Source organism: Hylobates moloch, unplaced genomic scaffold (assembly GCF_009828535.3).
Source record: "Hylobates moloch isolate HMO894 unplaced genomic scaffold, HMol_V3 SCAFFOLD_5, whole genome shotgun sequence".
Taxonomy (NCBI): domain Eukaryota; kingdom Metazoa; phylum Chordata; class Mammalia; order Primates; family Hylobatidae; genus Hylobates; species Hylobates moloch.
The window spans coordinates 142042095-142060847 of NW_026652280.1; the positions used below are offsets into that span (position 1 = coordinate 142042095).

The 18753-nt window shown below is 37.4% G+C and overlaps 1 protein-coding gene across 3 annotated transcripts in view; it reads right to left on the minus strand.

Moving 5' to 3' along the window:
* Positions 1-18394, minus strand: part of SAMD13 (sterile alpha motif domain containing 13) — a 59240-nt gene extending 40846 nt beyond the window's left edge. Inside the window, exons 1-2 of one of the 3 annotated variants that reach the window (XM_032155492.1) lie at positions 18332-18394; positions 13601-13685 (exon numbers count right to left, since the gene is read on the minus strand). In XM_032155492.1, the coding sequence (XP_032011383.1) occupies positions 13601-13685; positions 18332-18341 (95 nt within the window). In that variant the 5' untranslated portion in view covers positions 18342-18394. Of the gene's footprint in view, positions 1-13600; positions 13686-14195; positions 14293-15098; positions 15220-18331 lie in introns of those variants that run through there. The other 2 variants (XM_032155494.2, XM_032155493.2) reach the window with 2 other exon arrangements.
* Between the last annotated feature and the right edge of the window lie 359 nt (positions 18395-18753).

Below are 18753 nucleotides of genomic sequence, written 5' to 3' on the forward strand. Positions count from 1 at the left end.
CCAAAGCAATCCACAGATTCAATGCAATCCCCATCAAAATCCTAATGATATTTTTATAGAAATAGAAAAAAATTTCTAATATTCATATCGAACCAGAAAAGATCTTGAATAGCCAAAACAATTTGAAAAAGAACAAGGTTGGAGGCAACACACTTCCTGATTTCAAAATATATTACAAAGCAACAGTAATTTAAACAGTATGGCAATGGCATAAAGACTGACATACAGATCAACGGAACAGAACAGAGTGCCCAGAAATACATCCATGGATATATGGTCAAATGATCTTTGACTGGAATGCCAAGAACACAAAATGGGGAAAGATGAGTCTCTTCAACTAATGGTGTTGGGAAAACTGGATATCCACATGCAAAAGAATAAAACTGGATTATCTTTTACCATACACAAAATATCAACTCAAGATGGATTAAAGACTTGAAACTGTAAAATTTCTAGAAGAAATCACAGAGGGAAAGCTTCAAGACATTAGTTTTGGCAATAGTTTCATGGATATGACATCAAAAGCATAGGCAACAAAAGCAAAAATAAACAAGAAGGGCTAAATAAAACTAAAAAGCTTCTATACAGCCAGGAAAATAATCAATAGAGTAAAAAGGAAACCAATGGAATGAGAGGAAATACTTGCAAACTATGTATCTGATAAGAGGTTACTTTCTAAAATATATAAGGAATTCTTACAATGGTATAGCAAGAAAACTAATAACCCAATTGAAAAAATGGTCGAAGGACATAACAGATATCTATCAAAAGAAGACACACAAATAGCCAATATGTATATATATGAAAAGAGGTTCAAAATCACCAATGATCAAGGAAATGCAAATCAATGCCACAATGAGATATCATCTCATACCTCTTAGGGTACTATTATCAAAACAACAATGACAAATGTTGGCAAGGATGTGAATAAATCATAACCTTTGTATACTGTTGGTAGAAATGGTAGAAATGCAGAATGGGGAAGCTGCTACGGAACTGCAGATTCCTCAAGAAATTAAAGATAGAACTACTATGTGATCTAGCAATCCCACTTCAGAGTATTTATCCAAAGGAATTGAAATCAGGAACTCAAAGAGATATTAGCACTCCCATATTCACTGCAATGCTATTCACCAAGATATGGAAACTACTGAAATGTCCATTGACAGATTAATGAATTTTTAAAATACAGTGTAATAGCTGGGCTCGGTGGCTCATGCCAATAATTCCAACTACTTGGGAGGCTGAAATGGGAGGATCCCTTGAACCAGGAATTTGAGACCAGCCTGGTCTCAAATTCCTCAAAAAAGAAATGCTGTATATATATACAATGGCATATTATTTCACCTTAAAAAAGAAGGAAATCATTACATTGTCAACAAAATGAATGAACCTTGAGAACATTATGCTAAGTGAAATTACCAAGTCAAAGAAAGACAAATATTGCATGATTCCACTTATATGAGGTATCTAAAATAAACTCATAGAAGCAAAGAATAGAATGGTTGTTGGCAGAGGCTAAAGGAAGGGGGAAGGGGGAGTTGATAATCAACAGGTATAAAATTTCTGCCTGGAAGATGGATGCGTTCTAGAGATGTGCTGTACAACATTGTGCCTACAGATAATAATACTGTATCGTACACTTAAAAAATCTGTTGAGTGTAGAACCCATAGTAAATGTTCTTACCACATTAAAACAGAAAGAGAAAAAAAAGAAGGAAGGAAGGAAGGAAAGAAGAAAGAAAGAAAGAAAGAAAGAAAGAAAGAAAGAAAGAAAGAAAGAAAGAAAGAAAGAAAGAAAGAAAGGGAGAGAAAGAGAGAGAGACAGGGAAGGAGGGAGGGAGGGAAGGAAGGAAGGAAGGAAGGAAGGAAGGAAGGAAGGAAGGAAGGAAGGAAGAAGGAAGGAAGGAAGGAAGGAAGGAAGGAAGGAAGGAAGGAAGGAAAAAAAGAACCATAGCACACTCTAACTTATCTTATCATACGTATCTGGAAAACGGTTTACAACATCAGTTCCTAGCTAGAAAGGTCACTTTTCAGGTTTGAATTATTGGCTCAGTTTGTTTCTTTCTTTTCATTTTCTGACAGACTGTTAAGAGATATTTAATAGTTAGCCACTTACAATGTCTTGGGAGTTAATACTTTCCCTGGCTTTTAGGATACAACATCTTACCGTCATGATCACTGCCGCGCCCCCTCCCACCCCTTTCCACATTGCTGTTTTTTTGGGAAGAAGAGCTTTCCAGGAACCATCACATACATCACTGCATTCAGGTAGGGTCAGGGCAGTGAGGTTGTGGGGGCTGGGAAGAGTGGACAGAACAGACAAGACTGGGCCTGATGGAGAGATCACCCAGTAACTACCTAGCAAGCTAAATAAAATCCCCTCATTGCTTTCAAAGAAGATACATCTGAGGCTTGATAATTATTTATGCTCTATACTACAAGAGGACAGGCTTAAGAGTAAATAAACAAATGCTGAAGTCAGAGTGATCAGGCACATAGTTACTTCAATCGGTTTCCCATTCCTTTTTTCATGAGAAGCCAGACCAGGCTTCCAGGCAAACAATCAAGTACCGTGAGGTTTTTTATTCATTTCTAGATGTGACTGCTTCCCAAGTAGATGGAGACCTGACTGATCTGTAGATTGCTGTACATGTATGCACGGTTGGACTTCTTTTTAATGAGCTAAGTAATAGTAGCCATTGTTTTATTATTGTTATATGAAAAGTTCTCTTTTCTACAACGTTTTATACAAGTTCTTTTAATTCTACAACGAAGTCAGAGTTTTGAAACTCTAGCAATACCATAATAATTTCTAAGTCTACTTTAATATTTTACTTCTGTCATTCACTTTCTAATCCTCTAATTCACATGAGCAAAAATGGTAATTTCTTTAACATAATACATAGTTTAACAAGTGTACAGTTAGGTTTCAGAGAGGGCTATTTCAAAAGTAATTATTTTAGTTAGTTCAAAACCTTACAACATTCATTACCAAGAAAAAAAAGCATCACATTACTAATTATGACAGGAATGTTAGTTCCAAAATTTTTTTAATGCCTTTGTTTCAAAATGAAACAACACACTGAACACAAAGGCAGAGGAATATGGTGAAGACTACGTGTGCAAGAAAAGAAGTGGCATTAAGAAGAAATGGCTTGCTTTGAAAGTCCTTGCTAAGCTTCATCACTGGGAACTTTCTACTGCAGTAGGTCTTCTCCACTGAGGGGCATGGTGGTGGTAGGGAAATAAACTGCTTCCTGTTGAAAAGGAACTTACTACATGCATCTGTCATGTGGGAACATCGGTTCCTTCTCCCATCCCAGGATAAAATGAAAAAGGGGGAAAAATACATTTTTCATCTGAAAAAGGGAGTGAGAAAAACTAAGCAAATGGGAAAAAAAATGAATTTTCATGATTTGAACAGATATGCACATACATGTTAAATACATGGATTTAAAAAAATTTAGTCAAAATTCTAACATGAATCTAACATGGTCAAACACAGATCAATGATAAGAGTGTGTCATGTACCAAAGTTTATAATTCATCCCAAATCTGTGCATCTGAAATCCACAAAAAAGAGAATACTATGATCCCATTTGTTCAATAAAAGCTTATTTGTGTTTTGAATATATGTATACATTTTTGTGTATGCTCCCATATATGTGTACATTCTTTAGTGCATGTGAATATATGTATATATTCTTGTGTTATTATGTATACATGTGGATACACAGAGTATGTGTACAAAAACTGTCAAAAAGGATATCTCAACTATTCAGATGGCTCCATCTTAGTTATTTACGTAGCTATTTTTAATAATGAAATAAATACTCATGAACCTACTAGGCAAAATAAAATCTGGAATCTTAATAATAATCATGTCTATCTATATGAGTCAGAGCTCCCCATTCATACTCTCCCCACCTGAGTTAATCATCACCCTCAATCTCATGTTCATATAACCTTTCCCCTGATGCAAGAATTTGTTTTGGGTTTATACCTGTGCTTTTCAATATGGTAGAGCAGCTAGTGCCATGTGGCTACTGAGCATTTAAAGTTTGATTGAGGAACTAAGTTTTAAATTTAATTTGTTTTAAATTTAATTTAGTTTAAATGTAAAAACTTGAAGTGGTACAAAATATGTTTATGTTAAACACAATTCCATTGTTTTGTTTTGTCTACATTTTACTTAAACTGTTCCATCCTATAGGGTACTATTGTTGAAGTTCTCATGGCAGGTGCATGTGTCCTCTCTGGTAGTACATCCCCTGTTTAACTGGTGTCAGAGATTGATTCAGTTCAAATTAATTTTTTCCTATTCACCCAGGTAACACTGTAATGTGTTTGTTGAATGCTTATGGACAGCAGGAGTTATGAGGATCCCTTTGTATATTGTAATTGGTAATTAAATTGACATTTTTGTTATTATCTTAATTATTATTTAATTAAATATTTTTAGTTAAAAATAAGCACGGAAAATTTTAAAATCTAAAAAGAAAGCAGAATTGAGAGGAGATGCAGAAACTAGTAACACACAATAAAGAAAAAAGGGACCGAAAGAAGGTATGTTGGAAATTTCATGATGAATAGAAATTGCAATTTGTTAGAACATAGCGAGAGAAAAAAATGCTGTTTGCTGTGTAAAAAAAGGTAAAGATAACATGATTTAAAACAGAATCTGAGCTTATAACTTTGTTTAGCTATAAATGGCTTGGATCTTTACACAGACAAAAAACCAATTTTTCAATGGACATATGGTTATTTCAGTTATAGAAGTTTTGCTAGAATATTATCAGAAAAGACTAGAGAGGTATGTGACAAAAAGTAAAAGATTTTCCTATCAAGCCACCAAACAATTGCCTGAAGAATACAAGGTCTTTCTAACAAAACCTAAGACCAACTGATTCAAAATGTAAAAAGCCATTAAAACTTTAGTTTTAGATGAAAGTACAACATAAAGACACTGCCTAATTAATACTTGAGGTATGCTGTATCTCAAAAGACTTCCTATTTTATAAAGAAATGTCTATTTACAACTTGAAAAACTAAATTCATGGTTTAAATATTTTCGAATCTTTTATCTCTGTCAAAGAATTTTAGCTAGATATACAAAAATTAAATTCTATCCAGATGGATGGTGCTTCAGCAATGCTAGTTTTTAAAAAGATCTGAATTTTAAGAATTGGAATTTATTGTAATTTTAAAACAAAGACCAGTGTTTTCTTACTGCTTCATTCCACTGTATGGTATCTATGTTCCATTTTCTGAAGCAGACTCTTGAAAAGTGTTACAGATACTACTGTTGAATTGTTCAGCATATATTTGCAAATGCTATGGATCAATCCCAGTTAATGGAACTGTTAAAAGAAATAGAAGACAATGAATGTAATAATCTGTGTTCTTTGCCAATGCTTGTTGATTAAGTAATGGAAAAGATTTACAAAGATTTGCTGTACTGTTCAATTCAAGATTTTACTGAAACAGAAGGAATGCTTGTCAAATATTAATTTTTTTCTTTTTCTTTTCTTTTCTTTTTTTTTTTTTTAGACAGTCTCACTCTGTTGCCCAGGCTGGAGTGCAGTGGCACGATCTCAGCTCAACGTAACCTCTGCCTCCTGGGTTCAAGCGATTCTCCTGCCTCAGCCTCCCAAGTAGCTGGGATTGCAGGTGCCCACCACCATGCCTGGCTAATTTTTGTATCTTTAGTAGAGATGGGATTTCACCATGTTGGTCAGGCTGGTCTCGAACTCCTGACCTCAAATGATCTGCCTGCCTCAGCCTCCCATAGTGCTGGGATTACAGGCATGGGCCACTGTGCCTGGCCAAATATTCAAAAATTAAAGACAAAAACGACTGAGTAACTTTGATATCACACTGCATATGAAACAGCTAAATTTGAAGTTCCAAGGAAATGAAAAGCTGACTTGTGACCTAGCTAAAGAGGAACAAAATTTTAGGCTAAAATTGCAACTTTTCAGAGTGCAATACAATGTACAATAATAATTTCATACATTTTCTAACATGAATAAACTTCAAGAAAATTTGCAGATTTATTGAAATTGATAAGCTTATTGTTGCTTATCAATTCATGCAAAACCCCTTTGAATTCAATGTTGGTAATATTGACATGTGTTAGTAAATTGATTTAACTTGAACAGACATAGTTTTGAAATCAATATGCTTTTGCTTCCAAGTCAAATCAATACAAATCAGTTGTGTCAATGTGGATGTAAATATTACAAGAAAATAATTTCTTACATAATTCAGTTATTGGAAAACTTTTAAATATGTTTGGAATTATTTGGGTATGTGATCCTACCTTTTGAACTGTAGATTTTAGGAAATACAAATGCAGATTAAATATGTCCAATGAAAATTTTATGTCCAAAATGAGAGATCCTATAAGTCAAGTTTTCCAACCTGTGGTCCACGGGTTCCATGCAGCCCAGGATGGCTTTGACTGTGGCCCAACACAAATTTGCAAACTTTCTTAAAACATTATGAGATTTTTTTTTTTTCTCATCAGCTATTGTTAGTGGTAGTGTATTTCATCTGTGGCCAAAGACAATTCTTCCAATGTGGCCCAGAGAAGCCAAAAGTTTGAACCCCCCTACTATAAATGTAAAGTACACAACAGATTCAGGAAATTTAGTACAAAAATGTAAAATATTTCATTGATAATGCCATGTTGATTACATGTTAAAGTGATATGAGTTAAATAAAATATATTATTAAAATTTATTTTACCTATTTAAATATGACCACTAGAAAACTGAAAATTACATATGCAGCTCAGATTTTATTTCTGTTGGACAGCACTGACTGACACATATATCCAGAAATTGAATTGTTAATTTATAAAATATTTGATTGTTTAACACTAGAAAAAATATCAAACTCTTCTGCAAAGCTGTCCTGTCAGTTAATATTCCTAATAGCATTGTATCCTATCCATATCTTCACTAATGATTAGAATTGCTGCGTTTTAAAATTTTTGCCAAGTGAATGGGTACGTCATTATAATCTTAATTTGCATTTTCTTGGTCACTAATGGTACTAAACATCTCTTCATATGTTAATTGGCCATATATATTTCCTCTTCTGTGAAATGTTTGCTCATGTTTTGGCCATTTTCCTTTGGTATTTTTCTGTTTGTGCTTTTCTTATTTATTGGTTATTACTATTGAAGACCCTGAATATAAAATTAAATATAAGATTCACTTACTCTTCTACTTCAGAATGTGTTCAAGTAGAATCTAGGCCTTGGTGATTGTCATGCCAAAATCATATTGACTCATAATATACAGAATAACAGAGATCTGAACAAGGGCCCACATTAGAGATCCAAGAATTTTGTGGGTCGACGCTGGGAGACTTTAGCAGGAATAAATGAATTTGAGGAGAGGAGTCCAGCATGATGTTTGTTTAAAATTCTCAAGGTAGCATTTATCACAGTCATTTAGGTCAACAAGTTTGAAATGAGAAGACCTGACATATGCATCTCAATTACCCTTTTCCTCCTCTTGCAGCAATGACACAAGAACCAGGATCCAGCCTTGGAATAAGCCTGCCTCAAGACTCCCTAAAACCAAACCCATTCCAGTTTATGGGACTGAGTGAGGATGGTTATAAAACAAAAATTGTATGAAGAAAAAAGAGTTATCTTGGAGTCAGAAGAGCCGGGTTCAAACTTTAGGTTTGCCATTTTCTCACGTCATTTTTAAATATTCACTTCTCTGAGCTTCTGTTTACTTACTTGAAAAAAAGTTTGCAATATATAAAGTTTATCACTACTGTATCACTCTGCAATTTATAACCGTTTCCTTTTGATTCCTCACAACAACTCTCTATTTCTGTTTTATATTCAAGAGAACTGAGGCAGAGAGAAATTAAGTGATTTATTTATTGAATATTATTCTACTATTTAAGAAACAAAAGCAAGGTCAAACCCAAGTGTTCTAAACTTGAGACTTGCCATTGCAATGTCATGCTTAATTCCCCCCCGTCTCCAAATTTGGGTTAGGAGTGTTGCTTCTTTCCTAAAGGAAGAAAAATTTTCTTTCTCAACTAATAAACTGGCTTTTTTTTTAGTTAAAAAAATTTCAGATTTACAGAAAAGTTGCAAGAATAGTACAAAAATCCCGTATGCTTTTTGCCCAGATTCTCCAAAATGTTAATATTTTACCTCTCTTCTTCTCTGCCCTTCTCTTCTATGATATATAAAGAAAGAAAGCAGAAGCTTCAAATTGGAATATTTAAAATTCCATGATCTTTAAAGAGTTTTAAGCAGAAATAACCAGTACAAATATGTAAACTTCTTTCTGATGCCCAGAAGCAACCCTGTCACACATTACTCAGGTGAGAGTTAGCCTGTGGTTCTCAACTGAGGAAAATTTTTCCCCTCAGGGAAGATTTGGCAATGTCTGGAGACATTTTTGATTGTCAAGGCTGGAGAGGGGTAATGCTGGCATATCATTGGTAGAAGCTGGGGATGCTGAGAAACATCCTACAATGTATAGGGCAGCCCCCTCCACAACATAGCCTTAAGACTACATGTTATCCCTTTCTGGAGTCTGCATTATAATCTAACTCTGCCCTGTCCAGTGCTAGCAACTAGGAACCTGTGGCTATATAAATTAAATGGAACTTCTACTTCCAGTCAAGGTGGAGTAATGGGGGCCATATTTACTCTTCTAACTAAAACAATAATTAAAAAAACAGATGAAATATATGAGGCAATGGTACACAAGACATTGGTCATTGGGACGGTAATCCTTGAGAGATGGGTAAGCCATTCCACTCACTGCCTGAAGAAGGTTTTTAGGCTGTGCAAAGGTCAGTCCTGAAGAGGAGAGAGCTACAAAAAAAGAGAAATCTGGAGGTCTGCAGAGGGCTCCCTTCAAGTGTTTGGCAGAGTCCTGATCAACACCTGCATATGAGGAAACTACCTGAGGCAGGGGAACAAACCTTGAAGGTTTAGAGGGAATGAGTCTTGGAGATGATGCAGGGATGGATATAGTGCCTCTTTCACCTGCCAGAGATGAAAATCTCAATTCAGGAGCATAAAAAAGGGTCTTAAAATATAAAAAAAGGGTCTTATCACAGTAAAAGGGGAAAAAATACCCTCAGTCTAAATGTGGCTGTGTTCCTAATAAAACTTAAAGGCAAGACTTAAAAGGATCAAACTATTTCTAGTGACTTAATAGCATCCCAGGACAAAGATCAAGCATATTTACAGAAATACAAAAACAGCCAGCACCCAACAAGGTAAAATTCACAATGGCTAGCATTCAATCAAAAATTACCAGGCATGCAAAGATGCAGAAAAATATGACCCCCCAAGAAAATTCAGTTAATTGAAACTGACTGAGAAATAATACAAATAATGTGGGACAAGGAGATTGAGAGAGTTATTAAGGCCATATTCTATATGTTCAAGAAGCTAGAGGAAGGACTGGATATGTTAAGTCATGCCATGGAAGATATTCTTAAAAAGATCCACATTGAACTGCTAGAGATGAAAGCTACATTGTCTGAAATGAAAAATGCATTGGTGGAATTGACAGCAGATTAAACATTTTAGAAGAAAAGATTAGTAAACATGAATGCAAAGCAATAGAAGCTATCAAAAATGAAACACAGAGAAAATACTTTTAAAATGAACCAATCATCAATGAATTATGGGACAATATCAAGTGGTCAAATCCACATAAAATTGGAGTCCCCAAAGACAAAGAGAGAGAGAGACCAAAAGTATTTGAAAACGAATGGTTGACAATTTTCCAAACTTGATGAAAACTAGGCCCAGGCACCGATCTTAGAAACCAAACAAACACAAAGCACAAGAAACATGAAGGAAACCACACCAAGTCTCATAACCAAATTGCTTAAGACACCAATGATAAACAGAATATCTTAAAAGCATACAGAAAAAAAAACACATACAGAATAACATAGATATGAAAAAGATGAGGAACAAAAGGATGCCTGTTTTCACTTTTTTCTTTACTTTTTCTTATTTTATTTTATTATTATTATTATTATTTTGAGACGGAGTCTCACTCTGTCACCCAGGCTGGAGTGCAGCAGCACAATCTTGGCTCATTTCAACCTCTGCTTCCCCAGTTCAAGGGATTCTCCTGCCTCAGCCTCCTGAGTAGCTGGGATTACAGGCATGTACCACCACACCTGGCTAATTTTTCTCTCTCTCTCTCTCTCTCTTTTTTTTTTTTTTTGGTATTTTTAGTAGAGATGGGGTTTCACATGTTGGCCAGACTGGTCTCGAACTCCTGATCTCAAGTGATCTGCCCACTTTGGCCTCCCAAAGTACTGGGATTACAGGTGTGAGCCACCATACCCAGCTCACCACTTTTTTCAACTTTTCACTGAAGGTTCTACTCAGCGTAATACAGAAGGAGAAATAAATACAAGGCATTCAGATTGGGAAGGAAGAAGTAAAACTGTCTTTATTCACAAGACATAATTGTCTATGTTACAAAATGTAGTGTAATCTACTAAAAAGCTACTAGAAGTAATAAGTGAGTTTAGCAAGGTTGTGGCATATAAGACCAATATAAAAAATCAATTATATTTGTATATGTTAAGATAATTGAAAATTCAAATTAAAAAAGCAATACCACTTAAAATAGCATCAAAAACATGAAATGTTAGGGATGCAACTGGCAAAAAGGTGCAAGATCTTCACAGTGAAAACTACATGACATTGCTGAGAGAAATTAAAGAAGACCTAAGCAAATGGAGGAAAATACTGTGTTCATTTGTTGGACGACACAACATTGTTAAAATACCAACTCTCTTCAAATTGATATATAATTCAATGCAATGCCAATCAAAATGTCAACAGATTTTCAAAAAAAATTTGGTGGAAACCGACAAGCTAATTCTAAAATTCATACGGAAATGTACAGAGGCAAAACCACCTTGAAAAAAACAAAGTTGGATTGCTAACACTACCTGATTTCAAGTTAGATTTATCAAAACAGTGTTGTACTGGCATAAATATATGCAAAAAGATCAATGGAATAGAATAGAGAGTCCAGAAATAAGCCTGCACATATATGATCAATTATTTTTCAGCAAAGTTGCAGAAGTGCCTGAACAGAGGTGGAAAGATTGGATATCCATAGCACCACTACCACCACCACACAAAGCGCTTCAACCCTTCAAACCCTTATCTCACACCACAAACAAAAATTAACTCAAAAACCATAGTCCTAAACCCTGAAACCTAAAATTGTGAAACTTCTAAAAGAAAACATAGGAGAAAATAATTGTAACCTTGCATTAGGCCAAGATTTCTTAAATATGACACCAAAAGCACCATCCATAAAAGAAAAAAATTGATAAACTAGACTTCATTAAAATTTAAAAACTTTGATACTTTGAAAGATGCTATGGAGAGAATGAAATGATAGGTCACACACTTAAAGAAAATATTTTCAAATAATATATATGATAAAGGACACATTCACAATATATAAAAACTCTCTATACAATAAATATGAAAAAACTAACCCAATACAAATATGGGCAAAAGATTTGAACAATACTTCAGCTAGGAAGATACATGAATGGCAAATAAGCCAGGAGAAGATGCTCAACATCATTAGTCATTAGGGAAATAAAAATTAAAACATAAAACACCTGATCTAATGTCTAATATGAAAGTGATTGATCACAGTAAGCTCATGGGCATGTGGAACAACTGGAACACGCCACACACTGCTAGTGAGAAGGAAAAGGGGACAACCAGTTTAGAAAACAGTTTGGCAGTTTCTTATCAAGTTAAACAGACACCCACCATAGAGCCCAGCCAATTCCATTCCTAAGTAATTATGAAAGAGAAATGAAAGCGTATGTCCACACAGAGACCTGTACACAACCGATCAAAGCAGCTTTATTTACAATACCTAAGAAATACAAACAATTCAAATGTCTATCATCATTTGGATGGTAGTAAACAAATTATTGTAGATCCAAACAACGAAATATTACTCAGTAATTAAAAAGTAATGATGTATTGATATACACAATAACATGGATAAATCCCAAATTAATTACGCTGAGTGACAGAAACTGTATGTGTGTGTGTGGGGGGGGGATGTATACACATTCATTTATATAAAATTCTAGAAGAAGCAAACTAATTTATAATGACAGCATAACAGTGGTTGCCAGGGGATATGGGGGCAGAAAAGGACAGGAGGGAGAGATTACAAAAGGTCGTAAGGAAATTTTGGAAGTGATGGAAATATTCATTATCTTAATTGTGGCAGTAGTTTCAAAAGGGGATAAAAATATCAAAACTTACTTTACACACATGCAATTTATTATGCAAGTATTATACTTCAGTAAAGCTGCTAATTTTAAAACTAATTACAATTAAGTAAAATTAAAAGTTCAGTTTCTTACTTATACTAGTCATATTTCATATTCTTAGTAGCCACATGTGGCTAGTGGCTACCATTTTAGACAGCACAAATACAGAACATTTCCATCATTGTTGAAAGTACTGTTGGATAACACTGATCTAACTCACACATAAAACAGCATCTGTTTCTTTCACTTCTCCTCCACCTACCTACCCCAAACTTTAGGGATGGTAACAAGCATGGCAGTATGGCACTGATATATAAATTACCCGAGAACTTTAAAAAACAGATTTTATTAAGTTAGTTTTAATGTAACTGCTGTGAAGCAAAATATACCTTCTATTCATAAACATATAGCACACTGTTTCCTCATTTAGATATCACAGCTTCTATGGATTATATTTAATTAGTTTCCTCCAAAGCTCAAGTTGACGGCAATTTTAAACTAAATGATATGGAAAGAAATGAAACAGATAACTCCCTCTTGGAACTTACTTTCTTCTTGTAATCAAAGTACTTATTGCTTTGCTATAACTCCTAAGTGAGAATATACATTTTTTCATATACTCATAAATATCAAAATATTATGTTATATACGCAATTGAATTTTCCCATTTAAAAGAATCAAGTATATAACTCTTACACAACACATATAAACGCAAGTTTCAAATGTGAGAACAGACATTAAAATAAACACCATGTATGCACTGAAATGTTTCACATTCATTAAACAGTTCATAAAATTAGGACGGAGGAGTTGTTAAACTATATTCTTACTGAAGCTTTTTCCCTTCCTGCACTATAGCTCTTAGTTTTCAGCGTTAGAGGTGATTGTATTTAAAAAAAAAAATTCGAACTCTATTTTCTGCCCCCATTCTGTGTTGTCTATGGAAGAGTCTCTGCTTGGAGTTTTTGTTTCAATATACAGAATGCAGGGCTGAAATCCTCAACCTTCCTTGTTCCAAAGCCTGATACACAAACCTTTCATATATATTTTGATGTCTGAGTCATCTCTGTCTTAGAAATGGAATACAGAAAAAGGTAACTGGGGTAGGGGGGAGAAGGGAGGCTGCTGGCCAGTGTAGACAAACCAAGGCGACCCCCAAACTGTGTATTGTAGTAGATAAGCAAGAAGTACGAAAATAGAAACCAAGTCCCTCTGTTGTTTGCAGAAGCAGAACTCAGAAGCCAGCTTCACTTACTTTTTTACACCGACAGAGCCATTTTCCTTGTTTTCCATGTCAACAGATAGCATGGGAAGGCTGCAGGGTTCCTTTACTTCAGCAACTAATCAATAAGGGAGAAAAGCTTGTGTTTAATTCTTAGAAAGTGAGAGAAGAATATATATTCTGAATCGGAAACATAATGGTCCCTTTTACAGCTTCACACCAGTTCACGTATGTTTGTTTAAATCTCCAGTTCCCTCGGCGATTGGAGAGATGTGATTAAACCTAAAGAACTGGAGGAGACGGATTGGGGTGCTTTCATCTGTACTGGCACTCCCTGCCTTGACAATAAGCATTTGCAAATGAAATTGAATCCTCGTTGAAAACAAGTGCTGTGTGAACTGGCACAGCTTCTTCTGGGTGCCTAGCTCTCACTTAAGACACTGCAACTCATAAATGAGTCAAAGTAGAGAAAAACAATCCCCCTTTTCCTGCCCCCCTCCCATTATGGGCTGTGATTTGTTTTTTCTTATTGTATTTTTTTTTTTTTGTCCACTCCCCCTTGCTCCTAGATTTTTTCATTGCAATGCAGAAGGACACTTAAAGCTTTTGTCAGCAAGTATTCCCCTACCTCACATTCTCAACGAAAGCCTCAAAAACCCGTCTGTGAGATGGCCATGCTGTGGTAAAGCAGGAAGCTCACAAAAAATGCCAGATAGCCCTTAGCACAGAAAGGTGGTGCTGGGGTGTGTGTGTGTGTGTGTGTGTGTGTGTGTGTGTGTGTGTGTAAGAAGAGTAGGCAGTAGGCAGCTCATTAGATTTATGAAAAATCATCAAAACATTTAAGGAGATATTGTAGCATCCATCACTCTGTCTTTTTGTTTAGTAGGACGAGGGCTGTGAAAAATTAAAAGCCTTCCCAATTAATATGCAATTAGCAAAATGAAAAAGCTACGAACAAAACTGCTTTAAGAAAAAAAAAAAAAAAGGAAGAAACAGTCCCGAAACGTGTTTGCTCTTATTCAGCTGAAGCCATAAATTAAATACATTTCCACTCAAATCACTTTATACTTCGGCACTCCTTCTCTAGGGATTACTCTGACATGGCAAGTGCATCATTTAGTATATTCGCAAGATTTTATCACTGTTAGAGAAGTAGATGATTAACAAATAACACTGTAAGTGTGGGATAATTTTCACTCCTGAAACACACACATACACACAAACTTCCAGCTGCAAACCACTTAGATCATTGATAGAGAAATCCAACATTTAATATATAGAGATAGATATTAGCATACATTCACACACCGTTGGAGAGTAGACAGGAAGATAGTGCTGCTGCTCCATGCTAACAGAATATGATTTCACTTCAGTTGGAAATTGTTACACATTCACCATTTTCTAAGCATCTCAGAAAACAAAACAAAACAAAACAAAACACTCACAATGATACTCTGCAACACCACACTACATTGTCTTATTATTATTACTATTATTTTCTTTCTTGTGGAAGAGTAAAAAGAAAACCTACCTATAAGCAACTAAAAAATATCATTTTTTATAGGCTTATCAAGAACAGCCAAAGAAACCCCAATGTTTTCTTTCACAAAGTAGGCTGGCAAAGGAATTCAATAAGGAGGTACAATTTGACACAGTGAAATAAAACCAGGCTGGCTCTCAGCCAACATGACGTTAGGAATCACACACAAGCTGCACCAACTGCCTTCTGGTTCATGGCTGACTTTTTAAAGCTACAGTGTGCCTGTTCACTTTTGCTAACTACCTTCAGCACAATTAGTGCAAGAAATGAGTCAGGAGTCCAAAACCTGCAGAATTCTCCCTGCACCTGTCTTGTACAAAGAAAAACAAGCTGTCTCAATAGCTTCTTATTTTCTCCCTCCCCTTCATTGTTGCTGCATGATAGGTCTCAGCTGTTGTTCTGAGCATGAATGTCATGTTTCAAACTATTTCTTTTTCTCCCCAGAGGGAAAAATAAGAGTGAGAACCCAGTGCTTATGGGCTACAACCAGAGAACACTCGGAAGCTGCAGTCCCATGTTACTCTTTTTTTCCTAATAGAGATTCATGGACAAAGTTCCCAGGGTTGGCTTTTAAGTAATCTCTTTGTGAGAATAAGGAAAGCACTGCCCAGCAGCAAATCCTTTTACTTCATTATGCAGGAAGGAACATAATTCGGAGAGGATGAAAAATAGATGACCAGATCTCCTGAAAACGCCCACATTCTTTTATTTTGGCATTTATCCTGCCAAATGAAGCCAGCAAAAATTCAAACTGAAACAAACAAAACCTTATTCTACAAAACGAAAACAATTAGTTCTGGGAGGTTTAATTTTAACTGTTTATCCCAGTTGCACAAAAAGCATAATTCAAGAAATTTAACCAACACTTACAATCTATGAGTACCCGGTACTATATTAGTTACATATGAATAGAAAGACATTATGCCCACCCCAAAATTCATAGTGTCTCCCGCCATCATCCTAAATACCAAATCAGAAAACTGGGAGGTGGAGCAGAGATGCGGGGCAAGATCTTCTGTTTAAGTTACCCTGGTCATTCTCACAGTTCCCTTGCTTGGCTTAAACCACTTTTCCAGGAGAATAATCTCATCCCAAAAATGTTCTGCACATACACAGAAAACATACATGGTTGCCTCTTCATTAAAATAAACATCAATCAACATTTGGACACTTTTAGGTCAAGATGGTCAACAAAACCACTCAAGATAGGGCACAGAACACAGGTTCCCCAGAAAGATCCTGGAAAAAATTATCTGTTGCTGTAATATCCTGTAGAATTCAGGTAGAATCCAAGGAGAAAGCTGCCTGCCTCCCTTTTTAAAAATAATCTTTTAGGACATTAGGAGATCAACTTTGATCTAAATTTGGAACCTGAATTTCAAGGTCAAAAAATTTGTCCTTTACTTATTACGGGAATTATATTAGAAATTTTCGACTTCCTTGAAGATCACTGCCAAGAAAGATTTCAAATATTTGCCATTGCTTCTTTGAAAAGGCAAACAATAGTAATCTAGGAGCCAATTAAATATTTTTGAGCACTATTTTTTGAGCATGGGTCAGGCATGTGGATCTTTCGCCAGTGCTGATCTCAAAATGATAGACTCTTACAGAGATAAAGAGCTCTTTCAGTAACAGATTCCATAATGCTTTTGGACTTGATCTGAAATTCCTGAACTATTCTCCCAGTAAATGCAAATTGGAAGCGAGTTGGACTGGGAGTTCTGTGTCCTGGGGAGCTGGGGTTGTCCTGACAGTGCTGCTCAGAACAAAAGCATGTTCAGCTCTCCACTCTTGAGGGCGAAAAGGCAAAGAAACTGTAGTTACACCCAGCTCTTCCTTAGACACAGCCACAGGAGAAAGGATTCTGTGAAGTTTTTCCAAGCATCTCTTCCTACATATACAAAGAGACATCCCCTCCCATCTGGCCTGCTGTGATCAAAAGTTTGCCTGTTACACAAGAGTAAAGTTTCAGAAAGTGTTGTAGGAAGTTAATCCCGTTTTATAAAAAGTGAGCCACAAAGACACTCTAAATTATGACAACAGGAGGTTTCACTTACCAGCTAGTTTCTAACTTTGGTAGTAAACTGACACTTGTGAATATAAATATATATATATATATACACACACACACACACACTAGTACTCACACACTCCCTCCAACAAACTGTTTGACATCAATCCTCTGCTGATAAAAAGTTCTCTGTGTAGTGTGTAGCATAAAGTATGTGTGTGTGATGTGTGCACTATGTGGTGTACTTTGTATGTGGGTGTGGTACGTATGTGGGGGTGTGTGTGTATGTGGTGTATGGGAGTGAGGGAGAGAGGCAACCAAACAAGACCTTCCGATCCAGCACATTATGGGATATGCTGAAATAACTGGAGATCCTGAAATCTCCAAATTATATGCTGAAATAACTCTGGTGTCAGTATTCTGGAGCAGAACTGTCGACCCACTTGGGAATGGGCTCAGATAGGGAGAGGGGAGGCGGTTAGGAAGGGCGGGAAGCTGTTGACTTTGATAGGCTTCTTTTCTAGATCAGCACTCATCCTCCAGGCAGAAAGGACTCGCCTAGGGAGCCAGCGCCGTCCCAAAGGAGCCGCCGGCCCTGCCTCCGGGGATCCGACCCCCGGTGCGGCCAGCCTGAAGTCGCCCGAGGGCAGGGCCGACCTCACCGCGCCGGGAATGGCGTCTCAGGGGCAAGTGAGAACTGGCCTGGAGAGGGGATGGTAGGGGCAGAAGACGCCAGGCTGCCTCTTGGACCAGCAGCGCCGGCCCAGAGTCACACGACTCTCTGTGGCACTGGCGACAGAGCGGGGAAAGTTTCTGGCTAAGACTTTCACGGAGAGACGGTTCGCTGGCGTTTAGTGTGGGGGCTCCCCGGGGAAGCGGGTCTTTGGAAAGTGGAGGGTGGAGGTGTGGCGCTCGCGGGATACCCCGCCGAGTCGTGCCACCACCCCATCCCGCTCCCCGAGCACTGCCAGCAGCCCCAGGCGAGCCCAGGCTCTCCGTGGGGCAGGGCACGCTTCTGCCCCCACTACACTCCACGGTGAGAGCCCACGTCCGTGGGTGCAACGAGATGCAGGAGCACTGGACACACGGCCAAGAATGTGTTTTGGGGAGGGCGGAGCGGTTTTCACTGCGGCATTCTTCGTTTCCTTTCATCCTGGAGAGAGGAGAGGGCGGGCGCCTTCCCGCGCCCTGGCCGCACAGGATTATCACTTACCTCCCCGCATGGCCGCGCCGGGAGGTTTGCCCCGCGCGGAGCTCGGCGGCCGCCACGCGCAAGCCCCGGTGCAGCCGGCCGGACGCGCGCGGCACGCCGGGAGTTGTAGTCCACCGCGGGTCGGCGGGGGTCGGAGGGGCGGGGCGGAGGTCGGAGGGGCGGGGCGGGGGCGGAGCCCCCCAGGAATGGGGAAGGCCAGGACTAAAAGGGACAAGACCTGGGCAGGACAAGGGAGGATGTTTGCAAAAACTTAAAACTTCCAGGGAGCTGGGGGGAGGGGAACCCTCCTAGAGAGATTTTTAAAGTGAGGTTTCTTTAGGTTAATACAATTTTCTTCCTGTCTTACTCACTTATGACAACCCCAATGAAGTTTTAAGCCGGACTCTGGCAGTAATGTTAAGTAGAGATTTTCCCGGCCAACT